This window comes from Rhinolophus ferrumequinum, chromosome 10 (assembly GCF_004115265.2).
Source record: "Rhinolophus ferrumequinum isolate MPI-CBG mRhiFer1 chromosome 10, mRhiFer1_v1.p, whole genome shotgun sequence".
Lineage (NCBI taxonomy): Eukaryota > Metazoa > Chordata > Mammalia > Chiroptera > Rhinolophidae > Rhinolophus > Rhinolophus ferrumequinum.
Genome location: NC_046293.1, coordinates 29703116 through 29730171, shown reverse-complemented (window position 1 = coordinate 29730171; position 27056 = coordinate 29703116). Strand labels below are relative to the sequence as shown.

The window sequence follows — 27056 nt, the reverse complement described above, 5'->3', positions numbered from 1 at the left end:
GGGAACTAGGATGAAAGGATTGTGTCTGTATTAACTTTTTACCAGCTCCATAGGAGTCACCTTTTTTTTTCACATGACTGGTAGATAAGATGTTGGAGTTCTTAAAAGAAAGCTTTTCTGAGCCCCAGCATTTAATAAGCATTTGAGCTCCTAAGATAAAGAAAGTAACTATGTTGTATTCTGATAGGAATTGGGGTCAAATTTTCCCTTTCTTTCGTCTTACCCATTTTGTATTATAGAGAGTAAATGAGTGCTTCTCTGATCCTCATGGTTTTGAGTAATTATAGAGAAGGGATGTTATTTAATTTACTTTAGAAAAGAAAGAAAATTTATTATCCATTTAGTATGGCTTGGAATTATTAAGTTGGTGCAAAAGTAATTGTGGTTTTTGCAATTATCTTTAACCTTTACACCGCAATTACTTTTGCACCAACATAATACATCCTCTTTTGATGTAACCTGCATTTCTTGTTCCACTTTTGCTGGATCCCAGGGAATTATGTAGCATAAATTTATCATGTGATGTATATGTACATGTGTTGTCCATAATAAAAGTTGTTGTGTTTTATGTTCCAGTTTTCAGGGATATTGTATTTTATTTACTTAAAAAAAATCATGATTTTTCCAATCAAATACATCACGACACAACTTACTATTTGTGTAAAGCCATGAGAGTAAAGATAAGCACCCTAAATGTCTCATTAAATACAGAGTTCTAATTGTGAGGAGATAGTTCATTTGTTTTAAGAAGTACTTTAGTTATTTAATCTGTCGGTATTTTATTTGCATGACTCTTTATAGATGAGAGTGTTCACTTTTATACCACCAAATGACTTAATCATTCTGAAGAATGCATTTCTTAGTGAGATCCTTTTAACCTTGTTGTTTTACATTTTTTGGCTAGATTCTATCTGTATACTGAATTTTTGTATTTGCAAGATTCATTGAAATAAAAAGTGTACAAATTACATATTATTCTTAGCCTAACATTTGTATGTATGTATGTATGACTATACAGTGTTCAAGTAAAAAAAAAATCTGACATTACATAGCTAGAAAGAAAAGTATATAATGTGAAATGGTGAATAATTTTGGACCGAGCCCTCAGTTTACTCTTTTTGCTGTTAAAACTATCATCTCTACCTTATAATCTGAGGAAATTAGTAACGCTAAATTCAATATTCTGTTTATTAAGAGCATAACTACATGCCTCTGCTAAATGCGAGTGTTTCTGTTTTTGTTGCTCTTTCCCTCACCCATTATCTAGCCCAGTCTTGTTTCTCTCTTGCTGCCTTGCACCTGCTTGTCCTCCATATCTACAAGGGTTTCCTAATAGTCATTGTCTATATGATTTATGTGCCTTAAAAATAATTTGTACAAGGTCTAGAGCTCTTTGTGGAATAGGCTTTATCTATACAATAGAAGATAAGACAAGTTATATTTTACTTTCTAGAACGAACTGGAGAACTTTCCTTTAAACACAATCCAGCACTGCCAAGCTGTGATGCATGCCTGTAACTATGATTCAGTTCTTGCCCTGGTGTGCAAAGAGCCAACTCAGAACAAGCCAGATCTTCATCTTTTCCAGTGTGATGAGATTAAGGTAAAAGAATGGTGAACTTCCTTTTCCTTTAAGCAGATGTTCTGGCTGCTTTTGAATTATTTACTTCAATCATATAGCTAGTAGGTACAAGATTTTTAGTTTCTCAGAATTTTGTAAGGAAACAAATCCCTTAGCATCTTCCTTAGGGTTCCTAGGCCAATTAAATAAAGAGGAAATAACGTGGTACAAAAAAAATCAGATGTATTCTATTTATTTTTAAAAAAAGTCTAGATAATATACTAAATTCTTCATTGAGTGACTTGGACTTATAATTAAAAATTGATTCTTCAGAAATCATGCTTCATGGGGGATAAATAATCATGCCATATTATTTTATTCTGCACCAATCATATATCATCCATGGATTATTGCAATGTAGCACTTAGATAATTTTCATGATACTGATTTACAGTTTACCATTTAATTATGTGAATTAAATAATTGCTCCAGATTTGTAATCCCCAAGTGATAATGCTAAAATAGTTGAACATAGCTACCAGTAATAACACACTTTATCCTTGAGATTTATATTTCAAAATACACTATTATTTTCAAACGATTATAATTTGTGATGCTTTATTAGACATTAGGAGTTACTTTCAACCTTGAATATCTTTATTTCATAAGTTGATTTCTCAAAAAGGGAAATCATTTTGGGTTGAGTTGATTGATACTTTACCCAAGGAATAGTGTATCACTATGTATATTGTAAAATATTCAGGTAATTTTTATCTTGTGAAGAAATGCTGGGAGATTAGCATAAAGTGTCATTTGATATTTTTTATATTTCTTTGACATTAAAATATAATAGATAAATTAAGATTGACCATAAATAGTATATTTTATAATTTTCTTATTTCAATTTATGTCATAGATGACTTTCTAAAAATCTTACTTGAAAAGAACTGTTGCATTTAGGTAATTTATATGTGGAATGTTCATCTGGTTTTTATATAGTGCCTTTTGACAGTAATAAAGTATAGTAAGAATTTTGCAAGGTTAGATTTGTTAAATGAGTAAATAATAAAAGTGAATATTTTACTCTGAAAATATAGTGAAAGTTAATTCAAACATTTTAAAGACTGAGCTAAAAGACATTTTAAATCTGGTGTTTGCCTTCTTGTTCTGAAAGTCCCCCCTGGGAACTAAGAGTTATTGTGCTGAGTAAAGTTTCTGGATTTCCATTTTGGGAGTAAAGGGCTTGCTATACTTGATAGGGAATGGTGATATTGATGGATCCAAAACCGACTTGCTGAATACTGTTTTGTCCTACTTAGAAGCTCAAGTGCTGCTCTGTAGCTATATGCATTTACTTCACTGGTGCTATATTCCACATATAAGACTTTTCTTTTCCTTAGCCCCATTGAAAATATAAATGCAATGAAATATGAGGTGGGTTCTTTTATATGGGTCATACTGCAGCATCACTTTTGAATTTTAGTTTCTTTATGGGACTTTATCCGATGTTCTTGCCCACATTTGTAGTGAAATTTTTTTAGAAATATGATAGTCCCCTATGGGAAGCTCAGGGTTTCTAGGCATCTTCAGTTTTAATCTCCCACAAAGCAGAAAGCCTTTAATGTGATGTTTGTAGCGTCTTCCTGAAACTAGGATGTTCTTATGGAAGTAACACTGAACTGGGATGCGTTGGCACTCTTATTTCACCAGCAGTGTGACCTTGACCATGCCATAATATGAGTATTTCTGGGTTCTCTTAATTACAAAACAAGGAGAACATATTAGATAATCTTGGTGTCCTTTCAGCTTTAAAATTTTATGATTACCTGTGCTTATGATAAAAGTGTATACACACACACACACACACACACACACACATTTGAGAAAAACGTAGAATAAGCAGGAACAAGTATAGAAAATAAATACATCCCAGCAAGAATCCAATATATAGTAATACTCACTGCCTATAAATAAACTTCACAACGAAAGAAAATAAACTTCTCTGCTGGTAATCTCACATTGATTCCCAAGAATACAGGATCCAATTGTTCTTGTTGGAAAAGTTAATTGTTTGGAGAGCATTAATTTTTACCTGAAAAACAAAAGAAAGTGGCCATCAAAAAGGGTACAACTCAGTATTGGGGTTCATCCCGTGATTATAGTGGATTTGTCCTAAACTCGAGGGCAGCTCTACTGGAACTGAGTGATTTATTTCAGTGGGTGAATGGATGCCCAGTGGACCCTAAGGAGGAGAAGCAGAAGAAACCCCACTCTACATACACACGCTTCTGACTCCTTCATTCTTGCACAGAGATATTTACCCAGTTACATTTCCAGCGTGTATTAGACTTCTAGCATATGCAAATCCTTTTTCTGTCATTACACAAGGATAACTGTTTTTAAACTAAAAAGAATTTGGATTAAATAATATTTTTAAATTCCTTCAGTTTTTAAATCTTGTCATTAAAAAAAACACACGTAAGAGTAAGTTTTGAAAGCATATTAAAAAAAAAAAACCCGCTTTTCTTCTGCATCTAGACTTTCATTTTAGACAGGGAACATAATCTCTTTTTCTGTTTTAACCTACATATCAAGACAAGAAAAATCTATGATCTCTGAGGTAACTTGTCTTTCATTGCAGGCAAACCTAATTAGTGAAGATATTGAAAGTGCAATCAGCGACAGCAAAGGAGGGAAACAGAAGAGGCGGCCTGATGCCCTGAGGTAAAAAAGAGGAAAAGAAATTTAGGGGTAGAATTGATTTGTTTTGAAGTCTTTTTTTTCTCTAAAGATATAGAAAAATTGCTTTCAATGAAGGTATAGTTTATAGATTACAATCTTTAATCTCAACTCATTTGCTCTCACACGTTTGTCAGTATGTCTGTGCACCATCTCTCTCCATGTTTCTGGTCTTTCTCTTATATGACTTCTCCCACTTTTATTGTAATAGAGAGTCATGAAAAATGAGTGGCATTTTAAGGGAATGTAGCCTAAGGGAATACAAATAGATAGTAGGACTAGACTTGGTTCATAGCCTTCCAAATCACAGGACACCCAGAAAAAAAGTTAAACCTAATTTTCAGCTGATTTTAAATTTTTGTATTTTTATATACATTTTAAATATACATAATATGGAATAGTTAGGAAATCCTTATTGTTATAACCCTTGACACAGTTCCCTTTGAGGTTGGAGAACTAATACCATAAACTGAGAGAGTTGATGTTATGGAAATAAAGATGGTGAAAATTCAATTTTTTTCCATCGTTTTTAGGATGATTTCCAAAGCAGACCCTGGTATACCGCCTCCACCCAGAGCTCCTGCCCCTGTACCCCCTGGGACTGTTACCCAGGTGGATGTTAGAAGTCGAGTGGCAGCCTGGTCTGCGTGGGCAGCTGACCAAGGGGACTGTGAGTATTTCTAGGAATTGATGCTTAATGAACATTTACTTTGGGTTGTGACATAATTCTTGCTTTCAAATTCTGATGCTAGTTTTCTGAGCTGAAACTTGAGGTCAGTTTTAAAAATAAATCTTAGAAGAAGGAAACTTAAGCCTTGAACACTGTAAGATTATTGTGTATGAGAGCTCAGACTGATCATTTAATAAATATGGTGTTAGGATTAGAGTCTTTTTTTTAGATACAAAGATGGGGAGTTTGCCTCGACTCGGAATTTAAAGACAGTCTCCATTGAGACTATTGATTACAAACAAGAGACTATCAGGTTGCTTTGTTTGTTTTTAAGACTATACTTCAAATTATTTCCATTATTATTGTCTTACCACTGCTTTCTTTTGGACAAATTAGTTGCGGTTACGTGGAAAGGATGTCAGGATAGTCATAGGACAGTGGAAAAGGGGTGAAAGACATTGTCCATCTGGCTAACCTTGTCACATGGGCCCTTTCTATGTGCTGTCATTTTAACTTGACATTCTTTTTGTAAAAAACAAATAATCATAAATATGGAACCTTGTGTAACTTTTTATATGTCAGAGTGTTTACCAAATCTGAAATTTTTATTACTGAAAAATGCCTTAAAATACGCTTGGTCCAATCTCTTCATTTTAAGGGTGAGTAAATTGTGATCCAGCAAGTTTGAATTTGATGAGAACTAGAGCCTTACTTTTTTGCCTCCTAGTTCAGTGAGACTTCTTAACCCATTTATCTTTTATCTAATAAAACATTATTCATAGAGGATATCTAGCTGTATAGTTAAACAATAGAACTTGATTGCCAAAATGAGTGACTGTATTTTGAGTGTGGTGAGTCAAAATTTGGGTTCTTTTCATTTGTTTGGTAGCTGGGCTTACATGTAAACCTCTGAAAATAACTTTAAGGATATGAGAAATTTAAATAAAATGGAAAGCAATCCGTAAAATAAAATGATCTCAATTTGCTAAAAATGAGAACAACCACAAGTCATGTTTCCTGTACTGTTATAGACATTATTTGCTTTCAGATTCACAGCAATCCATGGGTTATTAGTCCCATTTTACAAATGAAGTTGGAGCACAGAGAGAAAGCTCTCCAAGGTCACACAGGGAGATCCTGGCCTTGCTTCAGAACCCAAGTTTTGACTCACCACACTCAAAATACTTTTTGTGTACTTACAGTATTTTTGTTGTTGCCATTGTTTTTGTGGAGGAGATGTGGGTTTTATTTTGAGAGAGGTCAAAATGGTCTTCCTTGAAGTTGATGAAGGATAATACATTTTAAGTTTACAAACATTCCAAATAAAGTTGTAAAAACATCTGTAAAACCTAATACAATTTACAACAAAGAGAAAATTTACCCCCAGGGGTTTCTGGGCTCTCATTAGATTTTGTCTGAATTACTCCGTGCAGTCACATCTGTATAAGGTAAAGTTTTCAAAACTAATTTACTACTAGGCCAAACAGAACACAGTACTTACCATGCGAGGTTCTGTCTGGATCCAAGCCAGTTTTCAGTTGGAAAGATTCCCAAAAGAAGTATCTTTTTGGTCACTCTGAAGTCTCCTGTTGACTTAGGCTGAGCAACTCCTTTGAATCCTTGAAGTAGCTCTACCCCTGATTTCCAAAAGTTATCTCTGTAGAATAGTGACAATGGCAGTGGGATTCCTACTTGTGTCACAGACCCTGGAAAAAGTCCAAGAAATGCCACATCTCCTCCTCACCTCACCTATCTGGAGTTCCTAATACCGTGTTTCCCCAAAAATAAGACCTAGCTGGACCATGAACTCTAATGCGTCTTTTGGAGCAAAAATTAATATGAGTCTTATATTTAATTTAAATATTTATTAATTTAAATTTAATTTAAAAATTAATATGAGTTTCGAGGAAACACAGTAGCTACATTTCAATTGCAGCTTGCTGCTTGTAGTATATACTATAGCCAAGATAGCAACTAACCACATGTAAAACAGCAACTAACTACCACGATTTTATACACATAAATTCTAATTATCTTAAAGCACGTAATAGCCCCTAATTAAGTTTCATAAGACTCAGTGATTTCTTCTTCTTCTTCTCCTTTTTTTTTTTTTTTTTAAGATTTTATTGGGGAAGGGGAACAGGACTTTATTGGGGTACAGTGTGTACTTCCAGGACTTTTTTTCCAAGTTGTTGTCCTTTCAATCTTGGTTGTGCAGGGTGCTGTTCAGCTTCAAGTTGTTGTCCTTTTTAGTCTTAGTTGTGGAGGGCACAGCTCAGCTCCTGGTCCAGTTGCCATTGCTAGTTGCAGGGGGCTCAGTCCACCATCCCTTGCGGGAGTCGAACCGGCAACCTGTGGTTGAGAGGACGCGCTCCAACCAACTGAGCCATCTGGGAGCTCAGCAGCAGCTCAGCTCAAGGTGCCATGTTCAATCTTAGTTGCAGGGGGCGCTGCCCACCATCCCTTGTGGGACTCGAGGAATTGAACTGGCAACCTTGTGGTTGGAGAGCCCACTGGCCCATGTGGGAATCGAGAACCGGCAGCCTTCGGAGTTAGGAGCATGGAACTCCAACCTCCTGAGCCACCGGGCAAGCCCTCTTTTTTTTTTTTTTTTACAAGTATTCCATTTATGGGGAAAGTTAGACCTAGAGGAGGCATAGAAATACAGAGTTTTCAATATTTTCTGCAGTTTTCTCTATCGAACATCATGAGTTGTGATGATATATCATGAGTTGTATTTCCATTAGTGAGGACACATTTTTCCTGTTCCATCCATATATTTTTTCCCATTTTTTTCTACTGTGAGATCTTTGTACAAGTATCTGTGCATAGTGGTAGTTTTAACCTACTTATACCAGGAAGGAATTCATCATTAACAATCATGACCTCATCGTTAACATCATGCTCTAGCCAAATGAGCTAACTTAGTATCTTGAATGTTCTTAAGATATTTTTTTTAATTTGAAAATTCCTATAGGTAGTTATACTTTCAAAGCATATGGCTTAAAATTAATGAGCCCAACATTGAGGGTTTTAAACCTAAGGACAACTAGAATTTTAAGAATCACTTTATTATTGGAACCCACAATACTTTATTGTGGTAACAATATTGGGATATATAAAAATTAGAAGCTTTGTTGCATTAGAATGAAATGCCACTGTTCGAGAAGTAGGCACTTAAATGTGGGCTTATATTTCTTGTGTAGGAATTATAGGGTGCTAAGTGAGGGCTGTTTCCATAGACAGCTGACAAAAGGAAGAGGGAAGATAGACTGGAAACTATAGGGTGAATCAACATCTTAAAGGTGGAAGGCAAGAACTTCAGCTCTGCCCAAGTGCTTCTGTTAGTGGTGACAAGGACGCATGTCATAGATGATGAGAAGAGTTTTGATTTTGTATCCAGGGGAGGTATTCCCTTTTGCAAATGGCATTCTTTTCTAGCGAATTTGCTGTCCAGTGTTTAATTACTTATATTGGTAATGCTTAAGCAACAGGTTGAAAGAGTTATGATTCTCCTTTGTTTAGTTGAGAAGTTAAGGCCGTATCATGGTCATGAAGAAACACCTGAGATGATGGCAGCCCGCATTGACAGAGATGTGGTAAGTACATTCATTTGTAGATCGTTGGCTCTTTTCTTTTTGAAGAGGAAAAAATATTAACAAGGAAAATGAAGTTGATTTAAATAAAGATGTGTTGTGGAAACTCTGTTTTCTCTTTCCATTGGTAGTTATGCCCTTTGAATTATTTTTTTTCTTAACAAATTTTGCATTTATGGCAATATTTAATTTATAGACTTTATGTAAATATTTAATTAGTGATAGAAGAACTAACATATTAACTAGTTTACAAAACAATTTAAATGACATTATCAAATTTGAGGGGTTTTGGTTTTTTTCTTGGTTTGTAATTCATAATTGAAATACCTTTTTAATATTTCTTGGCATTTATTAAAAATATTTTGTAATGTCTGAAAGATAAACATTAAATGACATTTTTAAAGGGCTGATATGTAAATTTTAATGTCTTATAAAGGATAAGGCTAGTTTTATTTCTCCCTAGTAATTTACTTACAAAATGACAATACCCTCTGATATAATCATAAAATATATTGTCAATATAATTATTTTTTATACTACACTTATATTCCCAGCTTATTTGAAAAAAATTACTTAGAGGAATTTCAAGTTTGGAATTTAATTTTTACATAACACTCTTATTCTTAAAAGGTCATTTAATCCCAGTTTCTAGTCTTTAATTAGAATAATGCCAAGTTTCACACATATTAGAGAAAGGAAACTAAGACTTATAGTATATGAGATAATCAAAATTGATGTGATGATCCTTGAAAGCATCGTTCATCATCAATTCTATTCTACCATGTAGAAACTCTTATTAGTACCTATTTTTGTAGATTATCTATGTGTTTATTAGATTAACACAACATTCTATATACCTTTAATTCCATGAAACAATAGTGTGCTTTAATGGGACATTTATTAGAAAAACAAAATCGCTCAGGGCTCTTCTAACAAAATGTTCCTTAGAATAATTTACCCCTAACATTATGGAGGAGAACACTATGAGAAAATTAGAGTAATTGAAAATAATAATCTGCATAAATATTGTGGGTGCTTTCTTGATGTCATTGAAAATAGAACAAAATTAAAGAAAACAGTAAATGTCAGACTTTGGCCACAGGTATATTTGGTTCAGTTCTTTTTCTTAGAATTGATAAACTTGAAATTTGCACATGGGAGGTGTTTCTTTTTCTTTTTTTTTTTTAACTTTCTGATTTTCATTTACTAAGACAGTCACTCATTCTGCTAAAAAGCATGTTAACTCAATGTTCTATTGCTTAAGTCCACTCCTCACTTTGTACAGCCAAGGCAAAAATAGTTTTGTTTTATATTTTATTCTGTAATTTCTAATTCCAGCAAATCTTAAACCACATTTTGGATGACATTGAATTTTTTATCACAAAACTCCAAAAAGCAGCTGAAGCATTTTCTGAGCTTTCTAAAAGGAAGAAAACTAAGAAAGGTAAAAGGAAAGGGCCAGGAGGTAAGTTGGATTCTCTTAATCTTCTAAAGACTAATCCAGTACTAGACAGAGTTTCTGCCCTTGTGAACAGCTCAGCAGAATTCCATTGATGTGGAACAAGTTTCCTTTTCTAGTTTGGGATAGCACCAGAGATTTAGGCAGAGACTAAGATAAGCCCAGGGAAGTATCCATTTTGGTTCCAAGTTGGCTACAGTAAAGAAAGACTCTAGAATACTTTACTGAAATCACAGAGACTCTGAGATTCAACTAGTGCTGGTTTAGTGTTTTCATTAGGGATTGTAAAATTAATGTCAAAAAAAAGTGATAGCTCTATTCTTCTCATACTTGGATTTACTTTATTGTAAATATAGAACCTCATTATTTTGTTAAGTAAAAAAAAATTGACTTTTCTCATTAAAATAGATACAAATGTCAATGGATTTGAATTTTTTTTTTTTTAATCACAAAACTCCAAATTGTACTTTCAGGTCACATACAAGCAGTTTTTGCGTATACTGTAGTTTAGCTATTTAAAATGTCCCTAAAATGTATAAAATTGTAATAATGCAACAAACTCCTGTAGACTGAAATATATAAAAGAATAACAAATAAATATCCTTTTCATTACACATGACTTACAGATCTTTCTGTAGCTCATACCTACATCATAAGCATATGAGCTGTATAGACTTATCTTCTAGATGAGTGTGTCTGGATATACCTCATCTCAGTATATTCTGAAATTAAGTATTATTGCTTTCTGATGTCTCAAACTACTTATTCTTCCTGTATTTTTTATGAAGGGTATACTATCCTCTTGGTCACCCAAATTCAAAACCACAGATTCCTCTACGACTGCATTCCCTAGCTTATAGCCAACATTGACTGTATTTTATCAAGGTCTCTGATATCCACTTTTCTCCCTTTTTGTTTCTACAACCAGCTTCAAGCTGTCATTTTTTTATCCAACTTTCTAAGCCGCTAGTCTTTTATTCTGTGAGGACAATTGTCTTAAAGCTTTAGGTCAATCACTTCATTCTTCTGCTAAAAAGTATGTTAATTCCATGTTCTCCTGCTTAAGTCCACTCCTCACCCTGGCAGTCAAGGTCATCCACAATCTAACCTTGACCTACTTTTCTATTCTCATGTTTCTTTGCTTTCATGTTTCTTGTTTCGTGTACATGCAATTTCCTTTTTCCATGTTTTTGCTTATGCTGTTTTTATCCAATTGCGATGTTTTCATTACCAAATTGCCTTGGAATAAACCTTTCAAATCCCATCATCAAAGCTACTTTGCCCATGAAACGTTTTTTGGGTATGCATTTTCCTATCTCCCAACCAGGTACAGTGTCTTTCTGTAGCACTTAGTTGGTACATCTTTGTTACTTCCCTGATTTATGTCTTCTATTAGCTTTTAAGGGCCTTAAGAGCAGGGCTTGTAACTTACACATTTTTATAGTCTTCACAATCATAAGTACAATTACTGGCACCTAGAAGCACTACAGTATAAATTTATGGAATTGAATGAGTAATTGGTGGTGCTAAAGGTAGAGGAGTCCATTTCAAATGTTGGATCGTCTTAATTTGTTACAGTTAGACTATGAGATGTGGTAGGGTAACTAGGTGGCATGTTATCTAGTGTGATCTTCAAAACTTTACAGATATCACTGTGTTTTTAAAATTTTTTTCGTTTAATATTTTTTCTTAACACTTTTTTCTCATCTACTCCTCCTCCTATTTATTTCTTTAGAGGGTGTTTTAACGCTGCGAGCAAAACCTCCACCTCCTGATGAATTTTTTGACTGTTTCCAAAAGTTTAAACATGGATTTAACCTTCTGGTACGTGAAATTTATTTATGTATAACTAAAGGAGACAAACAAAAGAGATCCTGATTGAACATACTAGGATGTTCCTAATCGAATTAAGAGATAAATTGTTCTTGTAGATTTTTTGTATGTATTTTTAAATTTGCCTTTAATTAGAACAACAGATTATAAAACATGTATATCTAAGAGATTTGATCAAAAAAATGACAGTTTTTTTTAAATCTAAATTTTCTTAATCTGTCTCACCCATGCTAATTCATATACCAAAGGCTAGTCTAGTAGTGAAGAACTGTCCATCTGAGGTTATGTTGGACCTTTTTGAATGTCTGTCTTTTCCTCAAGTACATCATAGTAATACGTTTGTCTATTTTCTTAATGTTACAGTCCAAATTGAAGTCTCATATCCAGAATCCCAGTGCTGCAGATTTGGTTCACTTTTTATTCACTCCACTAAATATGGTAAGATTTATATTAATTTAAGAAAGTAAACATTCTTAGTATGTTTTTCAACTCCAAATGTCTCTTTAGATTATCTAGACAAGTTTTCTTCATTACCTTGCATATATATTATTTTTCTTGCCATCTATGTAAACATTGAGAATTTGAGAGATTAAAAGACCATTAGAAATCATGTAGTTCAAACATCTAATTGTACAGCTGAGGAAACTGATGTCTCTGACAGAGCTAGGGAAATGAAATGAAACAAAGATTTATTGGGTACTAGGGTTTTAATATATACTAGTATATAATATAAGTGGGTTGAGTAATATAGAAATTTTTCTCTTTCTTACAAAATAGGCTAGGCATGACGAGTCCAGTGCTGGATGGATGGCTTTATTTCATGATGTTATTCAGAGATCCAGATTCTTTTCATTGAGGTGTTCTTCCATCACCTAAGCTGTCTCTGATTCAATCATTTGTTCATTTATTTATTTATTCAACAAATATTAATTGACAGCCTGCTATGTGCTTGGCATCATTAGTAGCTCACCAGGAACAAAACAGACATAAATTCTTATTCTCTCAGAAATTATAGTATGGAGAGGTAAATAGTAACCTAAATAAATGCATAACTAATGCAGCTCACTCAAAATAAATACTATGCAGAAAAATGCAGCAGGGAAGGAGAACAGGGAGTGTTTCAGGTATGTAGGGTGTGTGTTGTGGTGTATTACAATTTTGGGTTAAGGGAACAACTCACTGAGAAGGTGTCATTTGAACAAAGGAAGTAGGAATGAGTCACGTGGATTTCTAAAGAAAGAGAATTCCAGACAGAACAGCTAATGTAAATGCTCTTAGATGATAACAGTGCAAACCAGGTTCTTGGAATAAATAGGTCTTGTGACTTGAACAGAGTAAGGGGGGAGATCTCAGAAGGAGATGAGGTCAGCAAATTAACAGGACATATCTTACTGGTCTTCATAGGTGATTGTGAAACCTTTGACACTTTGGAAGGTTTTTGGCAAAAAAGTTGCTCTGGCTGCAATATTTAGGAATTTGAGGGAAGATGCTGAGGTGGCTATTAAAATAATCCAGGTGGGAGATTGTGGTGTTTGGACCAGGTATTATTGGAGGTAGTAAAAAGAAGTTGGATTCTGGTTATAAACCATAGAATCAATAAGATCTACTATTAGATTGGATGTGCTGTGCAAGAGCCAAGGATATCTCCAAGGTGTTTGGCCTAAGACTGGAAGCATGGACTGATTGTGACCTGAAATGGTGAAGACTGGGGGTAAAATGGGTGTTTGGAGGCATACAAGGAATTCAGTTTTAGACATGTGACAATTGAATTATATCCAGATGGAAAAACTTAAATTGGAATATATGAATTTGGAGTTCAGTGGGTAAATCAGGTCTAGAGATATAAATTTGAGGATCATCTGCATATAGAAGGCACTCAAAGCTATGATATTAGATGATGTCACCAAGAGAGTGATTACAAATAAAGAAGAGGAACAAGACTGAGCCCTAGGCAACTTCAGTGTTAGGACAATGGGAAGGACCAGCAAACAAAACTGAGAGAAAACAGGAGAAGAAACACAAGAATATTGTGGTATTCTAGAAGCCAAATGGTAGTATGCTCCATAGCTCAGGTGTTAGATCACTGGTCTTGTAGAAGCCAAATGAAGAAAATGTTTCCAAGAGGAAGAACGGGGCAACTATGTTAGACACCTATGGGGGAAGCTGCTTTACCTCCATGTCCTTGTAACCACTGTATAAAGCAAAGACAGACAGCTTTGTCTTTAATGAGGTGACTCTGAACTTACACAGGTAATATTTTCCAGTATCCAGTTGGCCTGAATTTCCTCCTATGGCCACACCTAACAACAAAGGAATATAGTCTCCAACTTAGTGGTTATGTGTCCATCTAAAATGTAAAGCATTCTCTTTCTAGAAGGAGGGAAAGAATGGACAGTAGGGGACAATTAGCAGTCTTTGGCGGGCACACTGTGTTCCTGCTATGTTGATATGCACATAATACAATCCCCCTCACCCCCAGGAAACTTCTTTCACATACATGTATATCTTTGGGTAAGTTATAATTTTTGAAGCTAACACAGTGGTATGTTGGGAACATTTCCCTTTGTGAAGGAGCGGGATGTTTCCATGAATTTATCCAGCAAAAGGTTATACCACTTGCGTTATAGGCCAGGATCCAATATACACATCTTCATTTTCTAGATTTTCAATATCTGGGTATATTCTTTCCTTATACATTTAATGAAATAGGCACAGTAATTTACTTCCCTTCCTATTTTATATTTCATATATTTGTAAATAGTACAGACATGATTTTTCCAAGCTGACATTATGTACAACCATCTTGACCTATAGGACAGTTGGGAGAATTAGCTTGAGTAATATTTAAGAGCACACAAAGGAAAGTGCTAAAGTTTGGGAAAAACATGGCAACAGAAGAGCAGATGGAACAATTGCTGGCCTTATAGACAGCTCCCAAAAGGCCTTGGGCTATAAATCACCCTTTTCTACAATTCCACAAATGTGATAGGTCATTCTCCTTTTGATGGGGAGGACAAGTGAGAGAGAAGTGGAAAGGAAGCAGAATTTCTTTCTTTTAAATACTTCCAGGACAGAGCTTCCTATTTTATGGGCTAAGGCAGGAATGTGTGGAGTGGCTGTTAAAGGTTCACCTGGCCAAAGAGCAAATGATTGCTTCATAGAATTACAACAGCAATGATAATTATTAATAGTGTGTGATTGCTCTGTGTATTATTTCTGTGATTTTTTTTTAAAGAGTGTAAATAGTAACTATATGAAGGAGATACATTTCACTAATTTTGATTTAGAGCATATGAAGACTATGGTCATTGAGTTCTTTAATCATTATAAAAAATGGAGCAAATTCAGTATTTTTCATAGCTTTTACTTGAATATCAGAAAAAATGAAACTCCAAGTAACAAAAAGGAAGAAATCTCATCCCTCTTTCACCAAGGGTAACTAGACAAGACCTGAAGTAGAATGTGAAATGAATTTTGCTTTACAAACACAGGGAAATAAGCAACATTATCAGCATGAATGTCAGAACTGGGCAATAAGAGATTAGAAGATGAAAGTTCAAGACCACATCAATAATTTATGAATGCTTCCATATGTTGCTGCTAAATATAGAGCATCAGATTTCTACTTGTCTAGTTATTGTTGAATAAGTCTTGCTTTTATAAGCTCTTTTAAAAATTAGATAAAGGCCATCCATATGCAAAGAAACTAATATTAGCTCATTGACAAAACTTACATTCTTTAACACATTTGTTGCTATCTTAGTTTGAGTATTAGGAAATATTGTTTATAAAGCAGTTTTTGCCACCTCCTCTCATTCTTCCCACACTCTTTCACAGACCATAAGTAGATATCTAGTCATAACACAGAGTAGAAGTATAAAATAATTGGACTGGGTTCCCTAACATAGAAAATTTAGTCTTTGTGATCAGGCTATGTATCTGAAAACATTGGTTTATTTTATATTTTCTTTTCTCAAATAGGATTCCTTATTAATGGTCTCCCCAGTCATAGTCCTTCTGTTGCTCCATTTAATGTTCTGCCTATTGAGCCCCAGACATTTTACTTGTACAAGAGAGATGGGAAGGAACATTTATTCAGGGCCAACTACCAGCCAGACAAAATTCAGTGGCTTTAAACCTTATGAGTCCTTCCCTCTACTCTCAGTGCCTACATGCAGGCGTACCCACAGCACACTTGTGTGCGCACGTGCCTACTCACATTCTTGAGAGGGAACTGTGGCCTGTAGCCTTTTATTTACCTTCTTTTGTTTCATTCCCTCGTCCCTCTGTTAAAACAAAGATTTTAATATTCTTCTGTTCCTTTACTTCTTTCCTTTTTCCTCTTAGTCATCCCTACATAGTTACTGGAAATGCTTATAGGGCTTTCCGCTATAGAAGTAAATTTACTAAGCCAGGTTGTCAAGGTAGATTTTGTTCTCAAATAAGAGTCTGCCTACCTCCCTTATCCTTCATCTTTTCTTTTGTTTATTCTCATTCATTCCCTTGACACTGTGTCTTCGGCAATTCAAAGTCAGGTAAGTCTTGGTCCAAGAACTTAAGAGAGGATAAGCTGAAAAATAAGCCGTAAGTTACAGTGTAATGTGTTACTAATGTTTGTAAATAATTTGGGGGATACTGAGGTACATCAGAGTTACACTGTGGGGTTAAGAAGAGCTTCCAGAATAGGTGATACTTGAGTAGAGTTTGAATGATGGAGGAAGGGCCTTCTGGGGGAGCTGGGAAACAGCATGTGCAAATACAGCCAGGCATACAACAGCATAGCAGGCTCAGAACACCGGATGACTGGAGAGAAATTGACTCTTGGTCTGGCTCCATTCAAAAAAACAAATCCCTTTCTTTTTGTGCCACATCTCTGGGAAGGTGAGATTTTTTTTATTTTTTTTTTAATAAAAGGTGTCTGGTTTCTGCTCTAGAAGATAACTACCATTCTTTAATCAAGAATTAGCCCCTGAGAAATAAATTTGGAGCAGTTTTTGGACATCCACTTATTATCACTTTGTTTATCGTAGAGTTGCACCTGTTTGTTTCTGCTAGTCATTAAATTATCCATTTTAAATCAGGACAATTCCTAGAATTAGATTCTGGAAAGAAATATATAGATTTAGAGTACCATTTCTCATTCTTCTTTCACCTTTTTCTCTGGATCCTTTTATTTTTGTTCATCTTTATAGGCACAGCCACAGACACTTAACTTGAGCCTCTTTCCCTTCATAGTCCTCTTTTCTAGAACCATATTTTTCAAGTTTGACCTAATAGATTTTCCAGTAGAGATACATATATTAAAAAGCAAAACAAACAAACAAAAAACAACAACAGACTTGGTGAAACCATCTGACTTAGAATTGTCTGGGGAGCCATTCGCATTTTCCATGTAAAGTACAGTCACATGCAGCCAATAGGACAGATCTTATGAAAATTGTTAAACTATAACTTTTCATTTTAGATTACTGGGCACAAATTGATGTGGCAAATTGTGGACAAATTGATTTGGCAAGCTATTTTTCCTTCAGTAGTGCATTGTACAACATCAAAATTTGATTTGAGTGTATAAAAACAGTGCTTCATTTTGGCATGGCTTTTGTCTACATATTTTGAATATATACTTACAATAATCATAATTTTCTTACTAAAAAATGATTTATTGTCATTTTAGGTGGTACAGGCAACAGGAGGTCCTGAGCTAGCCAGTTCAGTTCTCAGCCCTCTTTTGACTAAGGACACTATTGATTTCTTAAATTATACTGTCAATACTGATGAAAGGCAGCTGTGGATGTCGCTGGGAGAAACTTGGATGAAACCCAGGTAAATAAATATGAATTTAGCATTTAATACCCATGATACATTAAGTATTGTTCTTTATTTATTACATGGATCTAACAAGACATTTATGTAAACTTCTATGTCTGAAAAAACCTAAACCCTTAGAAGTCTAAAAGTGTAGTGGAGAAGATAGAAATATGTATGCAATATAAGGCATGATAAGTGCCAAGAGTGACTCATAAATAAACTACTGGTGGTTGGCAAGATGGACCAGTCAGGAAAAGGATTTAAAGAGGAGGGCAGCTAGCTTTCAAAGAAGAACTGACATTTAAAATCAACAGATAATAGTAAGTGTATATACACACATATGCACATACACATGTTTATATGCATATAGTATTGCCATTAACTCTTCCATTCACTTTACACAGTTACTGTTATTATTCCTATTTTACAAATGAAGAAACTGAGGCATAGAGCGGTTAAATAATTTGGTCAAAGCCACACAACTCATAAGTGGCAGAGCTGGGATTTGAATCTAGGCAATTTGGCCCTGGAGTTGATGTTCATAATTGTTTCGCTAAGCTGCCTTTCAACACGATAAGTAAGTTTTCCATGAATGCAAAGCAAGAAATGGGCCCTCCCAGTAGAGAGAGAAGCTCGAGGGAAGTCATGAAGGGAAGTCAGGAGAATGGAGTATGGATATGGGTTTAGCTGGAATGTAGACTTCGGGTAGTAGGTGATTGTGGAAATGGGGCAGAGGAGTGGTGTTCAGTGAGGCATACAGAAATGAGCAGAGCTGTGTTGTGAAGGCCCTCGATGCCATGCTAAGGAGTTGGAGCATGGCTCTGTAGCTTGTGGAGAACCAATCACTTTGTGAATAGGAGTGTGATAATAACCACATCTGTGTTTCAGAAAGATCATTATGGTAGCTGAATCTACTGTGTTTCTCCGAAAACAAAACCAGGTCTTACATTAATTTTTGCTCCAAAAGACACATTAGGGCTTATGTTCAGGGGATGTGATCCTGAAAAATCATGCTAGTTCTTATTTTATGGTTAGGTCTTATTTTCGAGGAAACATGGTAGGAAGGACCAGGAAAAAAGTAACTAGAGGCAAGGAGGCCCCTTGGGATGACAATGCTATAGGAGGTTCTGTTAATCAACACTCTCCGGGACTAGAACAATGGCAGTGGGAACGACAAGGACCAGGGGTAATTTTAAGAATTCTATCTTGTCAATAAAGTGATTGTGGAAAACAAATCATTAACCATTGTTAAAGTTTGCTGAGCAAAGCAAGTTATTAAAATGTGTCTTTTGATTATGTGTAAATAAACAATTTTTGCTTTCTTTTTTTCCCAATCTTTTAAAATTTTTCTCACTAATTAAAGTGAATTATTCACTATGATCACTTAGAAGCTTGTCTTCTTAATGCTTTTCAAGAGGCTCACCTCACGCCACCATTTCTATTTCCTAATGCTTTTAAAAGGATTAGCCTAAAAGTTACGAAACAATTCATGTATATTTTTTTTCTCCTTTTCTTCTATTGAAACACATATAACCATTCCCACTTATGTTTTGGACTTTGGCAACTGCTTGTGTTAGAATATGGTGTACACTCTTTAAAAGCACTGCAGTTGTTTTTATATTAAAAATATTTTTTAAATTTATTTACATTATTTGTATATTAATATAACATACTATTGCATACTATTTATATAGCATTCCATGTAAAACTGGTTAAATATATTTCTTATATCTTGTGATTTTATGCTAAGCCTAGGTAAGATCTTTTCATTTTTAAGAGTATCAGGAAATCAGTATACTGACTTTAAAACTCATAAAGATAAAAAGAATCATTAAGGTACATAATAATCTGAATAAAATGGCTAACTTCATCATGGCATAAATATAACCTGAAGAATTGAATCATGTGCGAAAGATAAAAAAACATATTATAGCCGAAATGAAGCTATGATTTTTGTCGTGGTTATTTTTATGATTCATAAGTGATTAGGAGCTTCTAGAAATAACTCTCATTCAGAGTCGTTAAATAATGAATAAAGATTATGTCTACAGATTAGTCCTAACTTGATTTTACTGATAAAAACATAGCTGATATATTTAATTTATAAAATGGGTAACGTTATATTTTAGGGGACTTCATAACTTAAAAAAATCATAAACCTTGAGAACATTTTCTGCTGTTTCTCCTTGAAATGTATATGTGATACCGGGACATCTCATACTGATGGGGCCAAGAAGGGGAATAACAGTCTGAAACCACCTTACATACTAGAGAAGCTTATGTTCTGAATATCACATTTCTAGCTTCACATTTCCTTCCTGCCTAAATTTTCAAAGACCTATATCCATGCTTAAAAGTTGAATTAACGGAGAATTGAGGCATTGTGGTGAAAACAGATAATGAAGCACTGTTCAATCTTCTTCTCATTTTATGGATATTCAATATGAGTCTAAACATGTTTACTCTCCTTTTTTTGGCAGAAGGAGGGCAGATTAGGTATGCTTGGTTTTTGCGTGCTGTTTTGTGCATTTCTTGTGTGTGTTTTATGGCTAGCCTCGCGTAAGGTAACCTTGAGCATGAATACATTTCTTAATTTTTTTTTTTGTATATCTTAATGCCCTCCTACAGAACAGAATGGCCAAAAGACCAGTTTATTCCACCATATGTTCCACGGTTCCGCAATGGTTGGGAGCCCCCAATGCTGAACTTCATGGGAGCACCAGTGGAACAAGATCTTTATCAATTGTCTGGGTCTGGGGCAAATGTAGCAGATCATCAACACAGACATGAAACAAAAAGATATTCCCCGGAGGTAAAGGTTTTTTCAACATATCTTTTGCAGCAAATGCAATGATCTGTGCATTTTCTTGTAACTGTTATTGTGAGTTCTCATTTTATCTGAAGATTATTCCAGAATCAATGTCTAAACATCCTGCTGTCCTTGGTGACTTCTCTCTCACCCCTTTGTCATTTTTGTGTCCATTGCTGTTTCTTTGTGAAGCCCAGCAGGACCCCATATCATTCCTTCCAGACTGGCAACCCTTCCCCTACCCACCCTGCCACTGCTCCCTGAGCCTCAGTGATCCTGACTTTTTGAAGTCAGGGAATTGCCCTATTGCCACGTGGCTTATTCTTTCTATTTTCCTTTCTTATCATCAGACCCTCAAGACAGTTCCCAGAACCCAAGTCCTCTAAACCTGTCCCAAGCAGCTATTTGCTCAGTCCATCTATGCTTCTTCCCTTTCTCCCTCCCTCCCTTTCTTCCTTTCTTTTCTTTGCTTAGTTTTAAACCTCTGGAGTCCTATCGACCTGGCTAGAAGGCCAGAGCTTCTCCTGGACTCCAATCCCAAGTTCAAACGATCATTTATAACACTATTACACCTTTAGTAGATGACAAAACTTATTGTATCTTTTAAGCACGTAGTAAGCTTCAGAGTAAACCTATTCGAGGAGCAAAGTAAGAGATTGAAATTGGGTGTGTTGTCTCTTCACTTTCCGTAAAGATGATTTTTCTATGATTCTTCTTGCTCTGACAGAAAAGAAGATTAAGCATTGCTTAATGCTGAACCAAACCGAATAGGATGATCAGAACCAAGGAATTACATGAATGAAGTCTAGTTTAAGAAAGAACAGTAAATGATGACTAGATCCTCCTTGAAGTCCTGTTCATTTCTTTTGTTTAATTTCTTAGATTCATTTCCTCAGACTACTGTGGGTATTTCTAATGTGGCAAATATGATATCAATGAATAAATTAGCAAACCAGAGTTAAGTCCTCACTTCTGAGGAAAAACATGTATATAAATTAAATTTCTTAAAATTGTTCCCTGGGACAATAATCATGATATTATAAAAGATTGGTTAAATTCTGAAACTTTAAAAATAAAGCAAATGTACTACTTGGAAAATACTTGTTTTCTAAGGAACGTTTTTTGCCTCTGGCTGCATATAAAAGTAGAGGTGGATTCCATAACTACCTTCCCTCTAAGTGATTAAGAAGATGACTTCATAGGTTGGCAGACATACATCCCTACCTGTAATTTTACAGTTCAGAGCTCATCACTATGGATTTTCTTTCCTCATAGAGGGCAACATTTCTAGAGGGGAAAAAAATGTAATCAAACATGAAATTATGATACACTTGCTGTTGCTATAGTTACAACTGACTATTTTCAAATCATAGAAATTTCTGGCTTACAGTCTTCATATCTTAAATCAGAAAATATATCCACTTTATAATGTATGTCTCAGAAATTCACTTTTGTGAGTTCTTTTTCAATTTGTGTATTTAAGAGAGAGTACTGTGTTCTGGGCTTCCAGTAAAAAAGTTTATTTACTCTCATTGAATAAGTAATTTTAAAAGAATGATTGAGAATATTTCCTTATAATAAGTTGTCCTTTTCCTGTTGTAAACTGTTTTCCATTTTTCCGCTTAAGTACTTATTCATATGTTTAAAAATAAAATGAAAGGCACCTGCTAGCAGTTCTTAATTTTTTGTCTTCATATTTTATGTCTTAATATTTTGTTGGAAGCCAAATCATGCTGATTTAAAATACGTGAAAAAAGCAATCATCCTCCGAAGAGAGATTTTATTATACTTTATTGCTACTATAATAAATACACTCAGGACAAGAATCGGATGATTCACGATCTGGTGGTTTTGTTTAGAATCGAAAGGCGTAGGTGAAGTGCAGTGACAATCATGGTGGCAATACTCACCTTCCTTACTTCCTCTGAACCAGCAGCCGCCCTAAACAGGTTGTGTACTCATCATAGTTAGTCATCTGTCGTCATTTCCTCCTCCCTTCCAAAATTCCCTATTGCTCTCAGGACCCAGTGGTTTCATACTGGCCGACCTCACTCTGTTATGTTCAGAGGTAGGCAAAGGTATGGGTGATTCTAACAGCTTCTTGTACACCTCCCTTTATAATAGCCTTTAATAAAAAATTGCCTAATCATCTAGTTCTCTCTCCTGGGGAAATGTACTCTCTCCTGGGGAAATGATAAACTAAATTAGCTAAGCCATTTTTTTTTATTTTTTTTTTAATTTCAGCTTTATGGAGGTATAATTGACAAAAAATTATAAGATCTTTAAAGTATATGTTGTAGTTATTTGATATATGTAGACATTGTGAAAGAATTCCCCCAATCTAGTTAATTAACACTTCCATCAGCTCACATATTTATCTTTGTTGTTGTTCATAACATTTAAGTTCTATTCTCTCAGCAAATTTTAATTATACAACACAGTGTTATAAACTGTAGTCACCATGTTTACATTAGATCCTCAGGCTTTATTCATTTATAGTGAAAGTTTGCTCCCTTTTACCAATCTCTCCCTGTTTCCCCCAGCCCCTGGCAACCACTTTTCTACTATTTCGATGAATTTCACTTTTTTTTTTTTTAGATTCCACAGATAAGTGATACCATGCAGTATTTGTCTTTCTCTGCCTCGCTTATTTTACTTAGCATAATGTCCTCAAGGTCCATCCATGCTGTCACAAATGCCTGGATTTCCTTCTTTCTCATGGCTGAATAATCCATTGTAGTGTGTCTGTCTATCATCTATCTATTTGACATCTTCCTTATCCACTCATCTGTCAATGGACACTTAGGCTGTTTCCATATCTTAGCTATTGTGAATAATGCTGCAATGAACATTGGGGTGCAGATTTCTTTTTGAGATCCCAATTTCATTTCCTTCAGTAATATACCTAGTATTGGGACTGCTGAATCATATAGTACTTTTATTTTTAATTTTTTGAGGAACCTCCATACTGTTTTGCATAATGGCTGCACCGATTTACATTCCCACCAGCAGCACAAAGGTTCCCTTGTCTCTACATCCTCGCCAACACTTTGTTATCTCTTGTCTTTTTGGTAACAGCCATCCTAACAGGTGTGAGGTGATATCTTGTTGTGGTTTTAATTTGCATTTCTCTGATGAACAGTGATGTTAAGTATCTTTCCGTGTTCCTGTTGACTATTTGTATGTTGTCTTTAGAAAAAGTCTATTCAGTTCCTCTGCTCTTTTTAAATTGGATTGTTTGTTTTTTTGCTATTGAGTTGTACAAGTTCTTCATATATTTTGGATATTAACCCCTATCTAATACATGATTTGCAATATTTTCTCCCATTTCATAGATTGCCTTTTTACTTTGTTGATAGCGTACACTAAGGTATTTAAATGGTAAAATTTTTTATTTTTGTGTGTGAAGTGCAGTATCCTAATACATAGTCCATAGGAGTAATGTAATGTGGGACATCAACATTGGTCCATTGGAGACATCTCACCTACTCTGTCTGTGGATAAACTTGGCCCTACTCCTGCCAACTTTGTCATTAGGATTAACTTTAGTGAACACATGTCTAAGCCTTATCTGAAGCACTCCCAAATTCAAATACATAAACAATTGAAATAACCAAGGAATTCCATTGCTTTAGGGTCTATCACACATATTCTTCCATACCTCGTTTTACGTAAGGTAAAAATACAAAATCTTTAAGTAAAATTTTTTTGGTTTATTTCTTTGTTTTCTCCCTATAGTTTTAAAACCATGATGCTCAATAGGACACTTACCCCTCACTTCTCGCTCTTGGCTAGCCCAGTAGGCTCATGTCTAACTGCCAAAGAAGGGACTCCAGCATTGCCTTCTGGACTATTGACTGTCAAGATCAGTGCGTTTCTCCCTTTCTGTGTTTTCCTTAACAGTAAATTTGATCATAGTGATGCCATTTAAAAAAAAAAAAGTGTCCATATATATTTTAAAAATGAGAAAATAATAATTTTAATGCAGCATTCAGTTGATTTTCATGCAACAATATTTACCGTGCTAGAGTGGTAAAGGACTGTTTCTACACATAGTAAGCAAGGGTTAGGGTTTTATTGTTGTTTTAAAACAAATTTTATTTTATACAAGTATTACAGCCTACCTAATACTAAAATCACTTATTAATGAAATTTCTGAGGAAAAAATTTATAGGCATACCTCATTTTATAGCCCTCTGCTTTATTGTGCTTCACAGGTGTTGCATTTTTTGCAAATTGAACGCCAGACCCTTCAGCAGCAAAAATATTACTACTTGCATTATTGCAGTGCTCGCTTTATTGTGGTCGTCTGGAACCAAACCCACGATGTCTCCGAGTTACGCTTGTATTGTTTTTATACCTGGGTGTTTCCAGAATTAAGATTTAGTCTTTGCACTATTTACTTTTCTCACTCTAAGGAGATCTTTGACAAAAATGTGTCAACCCCATTTATAATTTATTCACTTACTGGTCAATCACTTGAAAATGATACTGATCACAATGTAGCGGAGAGTTTTTATTGACTGACGTCAGTGCTCATTCAGTTAGGATTGGTGATCCTTTCATCTCTCCTCTGTCTTTCAGCAGTCCAGTGTGTTGGAGTATGTTCCACCTCCCCCCGATGGGTACGCATTCAATAACATCTACACAAGAGAGCCCCATCTGGACCAAGGGGAAGCTGCTGTTGCTTTTAAGCCAACTCCTAATCGCCACGTGGATAGGTAACATTGCATGGGCATCATTTGGAGAGTTGTGGAATCTAATTTAGTGCAGATAGAGATGCCAGTGTCTGCACTGTTCACTTCTTTAAGCTTCCCATCTGTCCATTGTTTGATAAAGTTTCAGTTATTCCTTTATAGAACTGGCTGAACAAAGCCTCCAGTCTATAATTCCAACTGGAGGACCTCCAGGCTTTAATTCTAACTTAGTACAACTGCCTTTGGATGACTTTCGCTTTTTAAAAAGATGCTTTTGACAAAATCTGTGATTAAGAAGAAAGAAGAATTGTTTTGAAACTCTGCTAGTTTGTACCAGATGGTCTCTAGGATCTTTCCAGTTCTGTAACTTTTAAAGGAAATAATTTCCATCTTTCTCTCTCCCAACAAAAATAAACAAACATTCCTTTAGATAGAAATATTTAAACTAAAGAAAAACTAAATATTTAAAAGAAGTCAAGGCCTAATTTGCCATTTTTGCCATTTCATCTTAGTGTATTTTATTCTCACTTTACAGTTTTACATTTCTTTGATTTTTCCATATTTTATCTCTTAAAAAAACTTAATATAGGCTAAGATGGAGAACTGAGATGGGTAACAAATAAAGGAATTGGAATAGGCTCAGTTTTTCAATCTTGTTTTCCAGCCACTGCTAGTGAGGTTGACACATAGGCCAACCTGTGTCCGTAAGAGAAAGAAAAGGAGGTGAAATATTGGTAATAAGAATCTGGAGAGTGACCATTCAGATGAAATGGGGTAGAGACCTTGTTCTGTACTTTTCCTTCCTCAAAGCTTCTCCCACTATGGGTGTTGCGTGCCTTTTATTTATTTATTTTTTTCAGTATGCTTTTTCTTAATAGAACCTAAAGAAGGTGGGATTTAAAATTTTTGTTTTCTGTTGATGATGACAGAAATGATGGCAGGAATGATGACAGAGGTAATACTTAAGTAGAGTGCTGTGAAAATTATACAGGTATGATTCTAAGGGCACTAACATATAAAACTGAGTACAAAGAAAAGTTAGCAATGAATAATACATTTTGAAAATGCTAACATATGAAATACATTTTAATTATAGATTCAAGTGTTAATAGATATAGCTGAAAATCACCTTTGAAGTTTAAAAATTATTTCATTGTAATTCTTCCTAACTAACTTTTTACTCATCCTAGTATTTTCTTTTCCTTTTTTTCTTAGATGTTAATACTTGAGAAATTATTTCAGATTAGTGATTCTTACCTTATCTTTGTGTTTCATAACTCCAGTGAATTGGGATGGTTTTTCACAGCTAAATAGCTAGAAAACCACTTGGGTACATTTCTCATGTGTGTTCAGAGCTGTAATATCTGTTGATACTAGAAACCTTTTATCATGGTTCATTTTAAGACCACATCAGGCACATTGTGACTACTCAGTTAAGTGTTTGTAGATTGATTTGATTGATTGATTGAATGACTAAGTATGTGATAATGTAGCTAACATTTTAGACTCACTACCTCTTTTGTCCTTTACCCACAAATCTATAAGGTATAGTTTTACTAATGGAAAAAACTCTGCCATTTATTTTGGACAGCTTACCACAAAGTCTTTTAAAAGTTTACCTTGATATTTATAGATTAGCAGGGGAGTTTACCTTTGATTTACCGATTTAGTTATATCTCTGTATCCTATCTACTTTCAAAATGGATTCAGGCAGCTCACTTAAATTATATGGACTTAAAGTAGTGTCAATATTAAAAACTAAATAATGAAATAAAGTGCAAAATTAAGGAATCAAGAGTGAAGACAATAATTAAAATTTTTGAAGTATAGGTTGAAACTGATTGAATTTCAAATTTGTCTTTGAGGTTCCTGGCTGTTCCTCAA

The 27056-nt window shown here is 34.8% G+C and overlaps 1 protein-coding gene across 1 annotated transcript in view; it reads left to right on the top strand.

The window, feature by feature from the left end:
- EPS8 (epidermal growth factor receptor pathway substrate 8) overlaps positions 1 to 27056 on the top strand; it is a 169729-nt gene that overhangs the window by 118331 nt on the left and 24342 nt on the right. The window contains exons 8-17 of the mRNA XM_033118213.1: positions 1454 to 1603; positions 4203 to 4285; positions 4834 to 4970; positions 8496 to 8569; positions 9905 to 10031; positions 11761 to 11849; positions 12222 to 12296; positions 17533 to 17681; positions 20295 to 20478; positions 25060 to 25196. Of these exons, the coding sequence (XP_032974104.1) occupies positions 1454 to 1603; positions 4203 to 4285; positions 4834 to 4970; positions 8496 to 8569; positions 9905 to 10031; positions 11761 to 11849; positions 12222 to 12296; positions 17533 to 17681; positions 20295 to 20478; positions 25060 to 25196 (1205 nt within the window). The remainder of the gene's footprint in view (positions 1 to 1453; positions 1604 to 4202; positions 4286 to 4833; positions 4971 to 8495; positions 8570 to 9904; positions 10032 to 11760; positions 11850 to 12221; positions 12297 to 17532; positions 17682 to 20294; positions 20479 to 25059; positions 25197 to 27056) is intronic.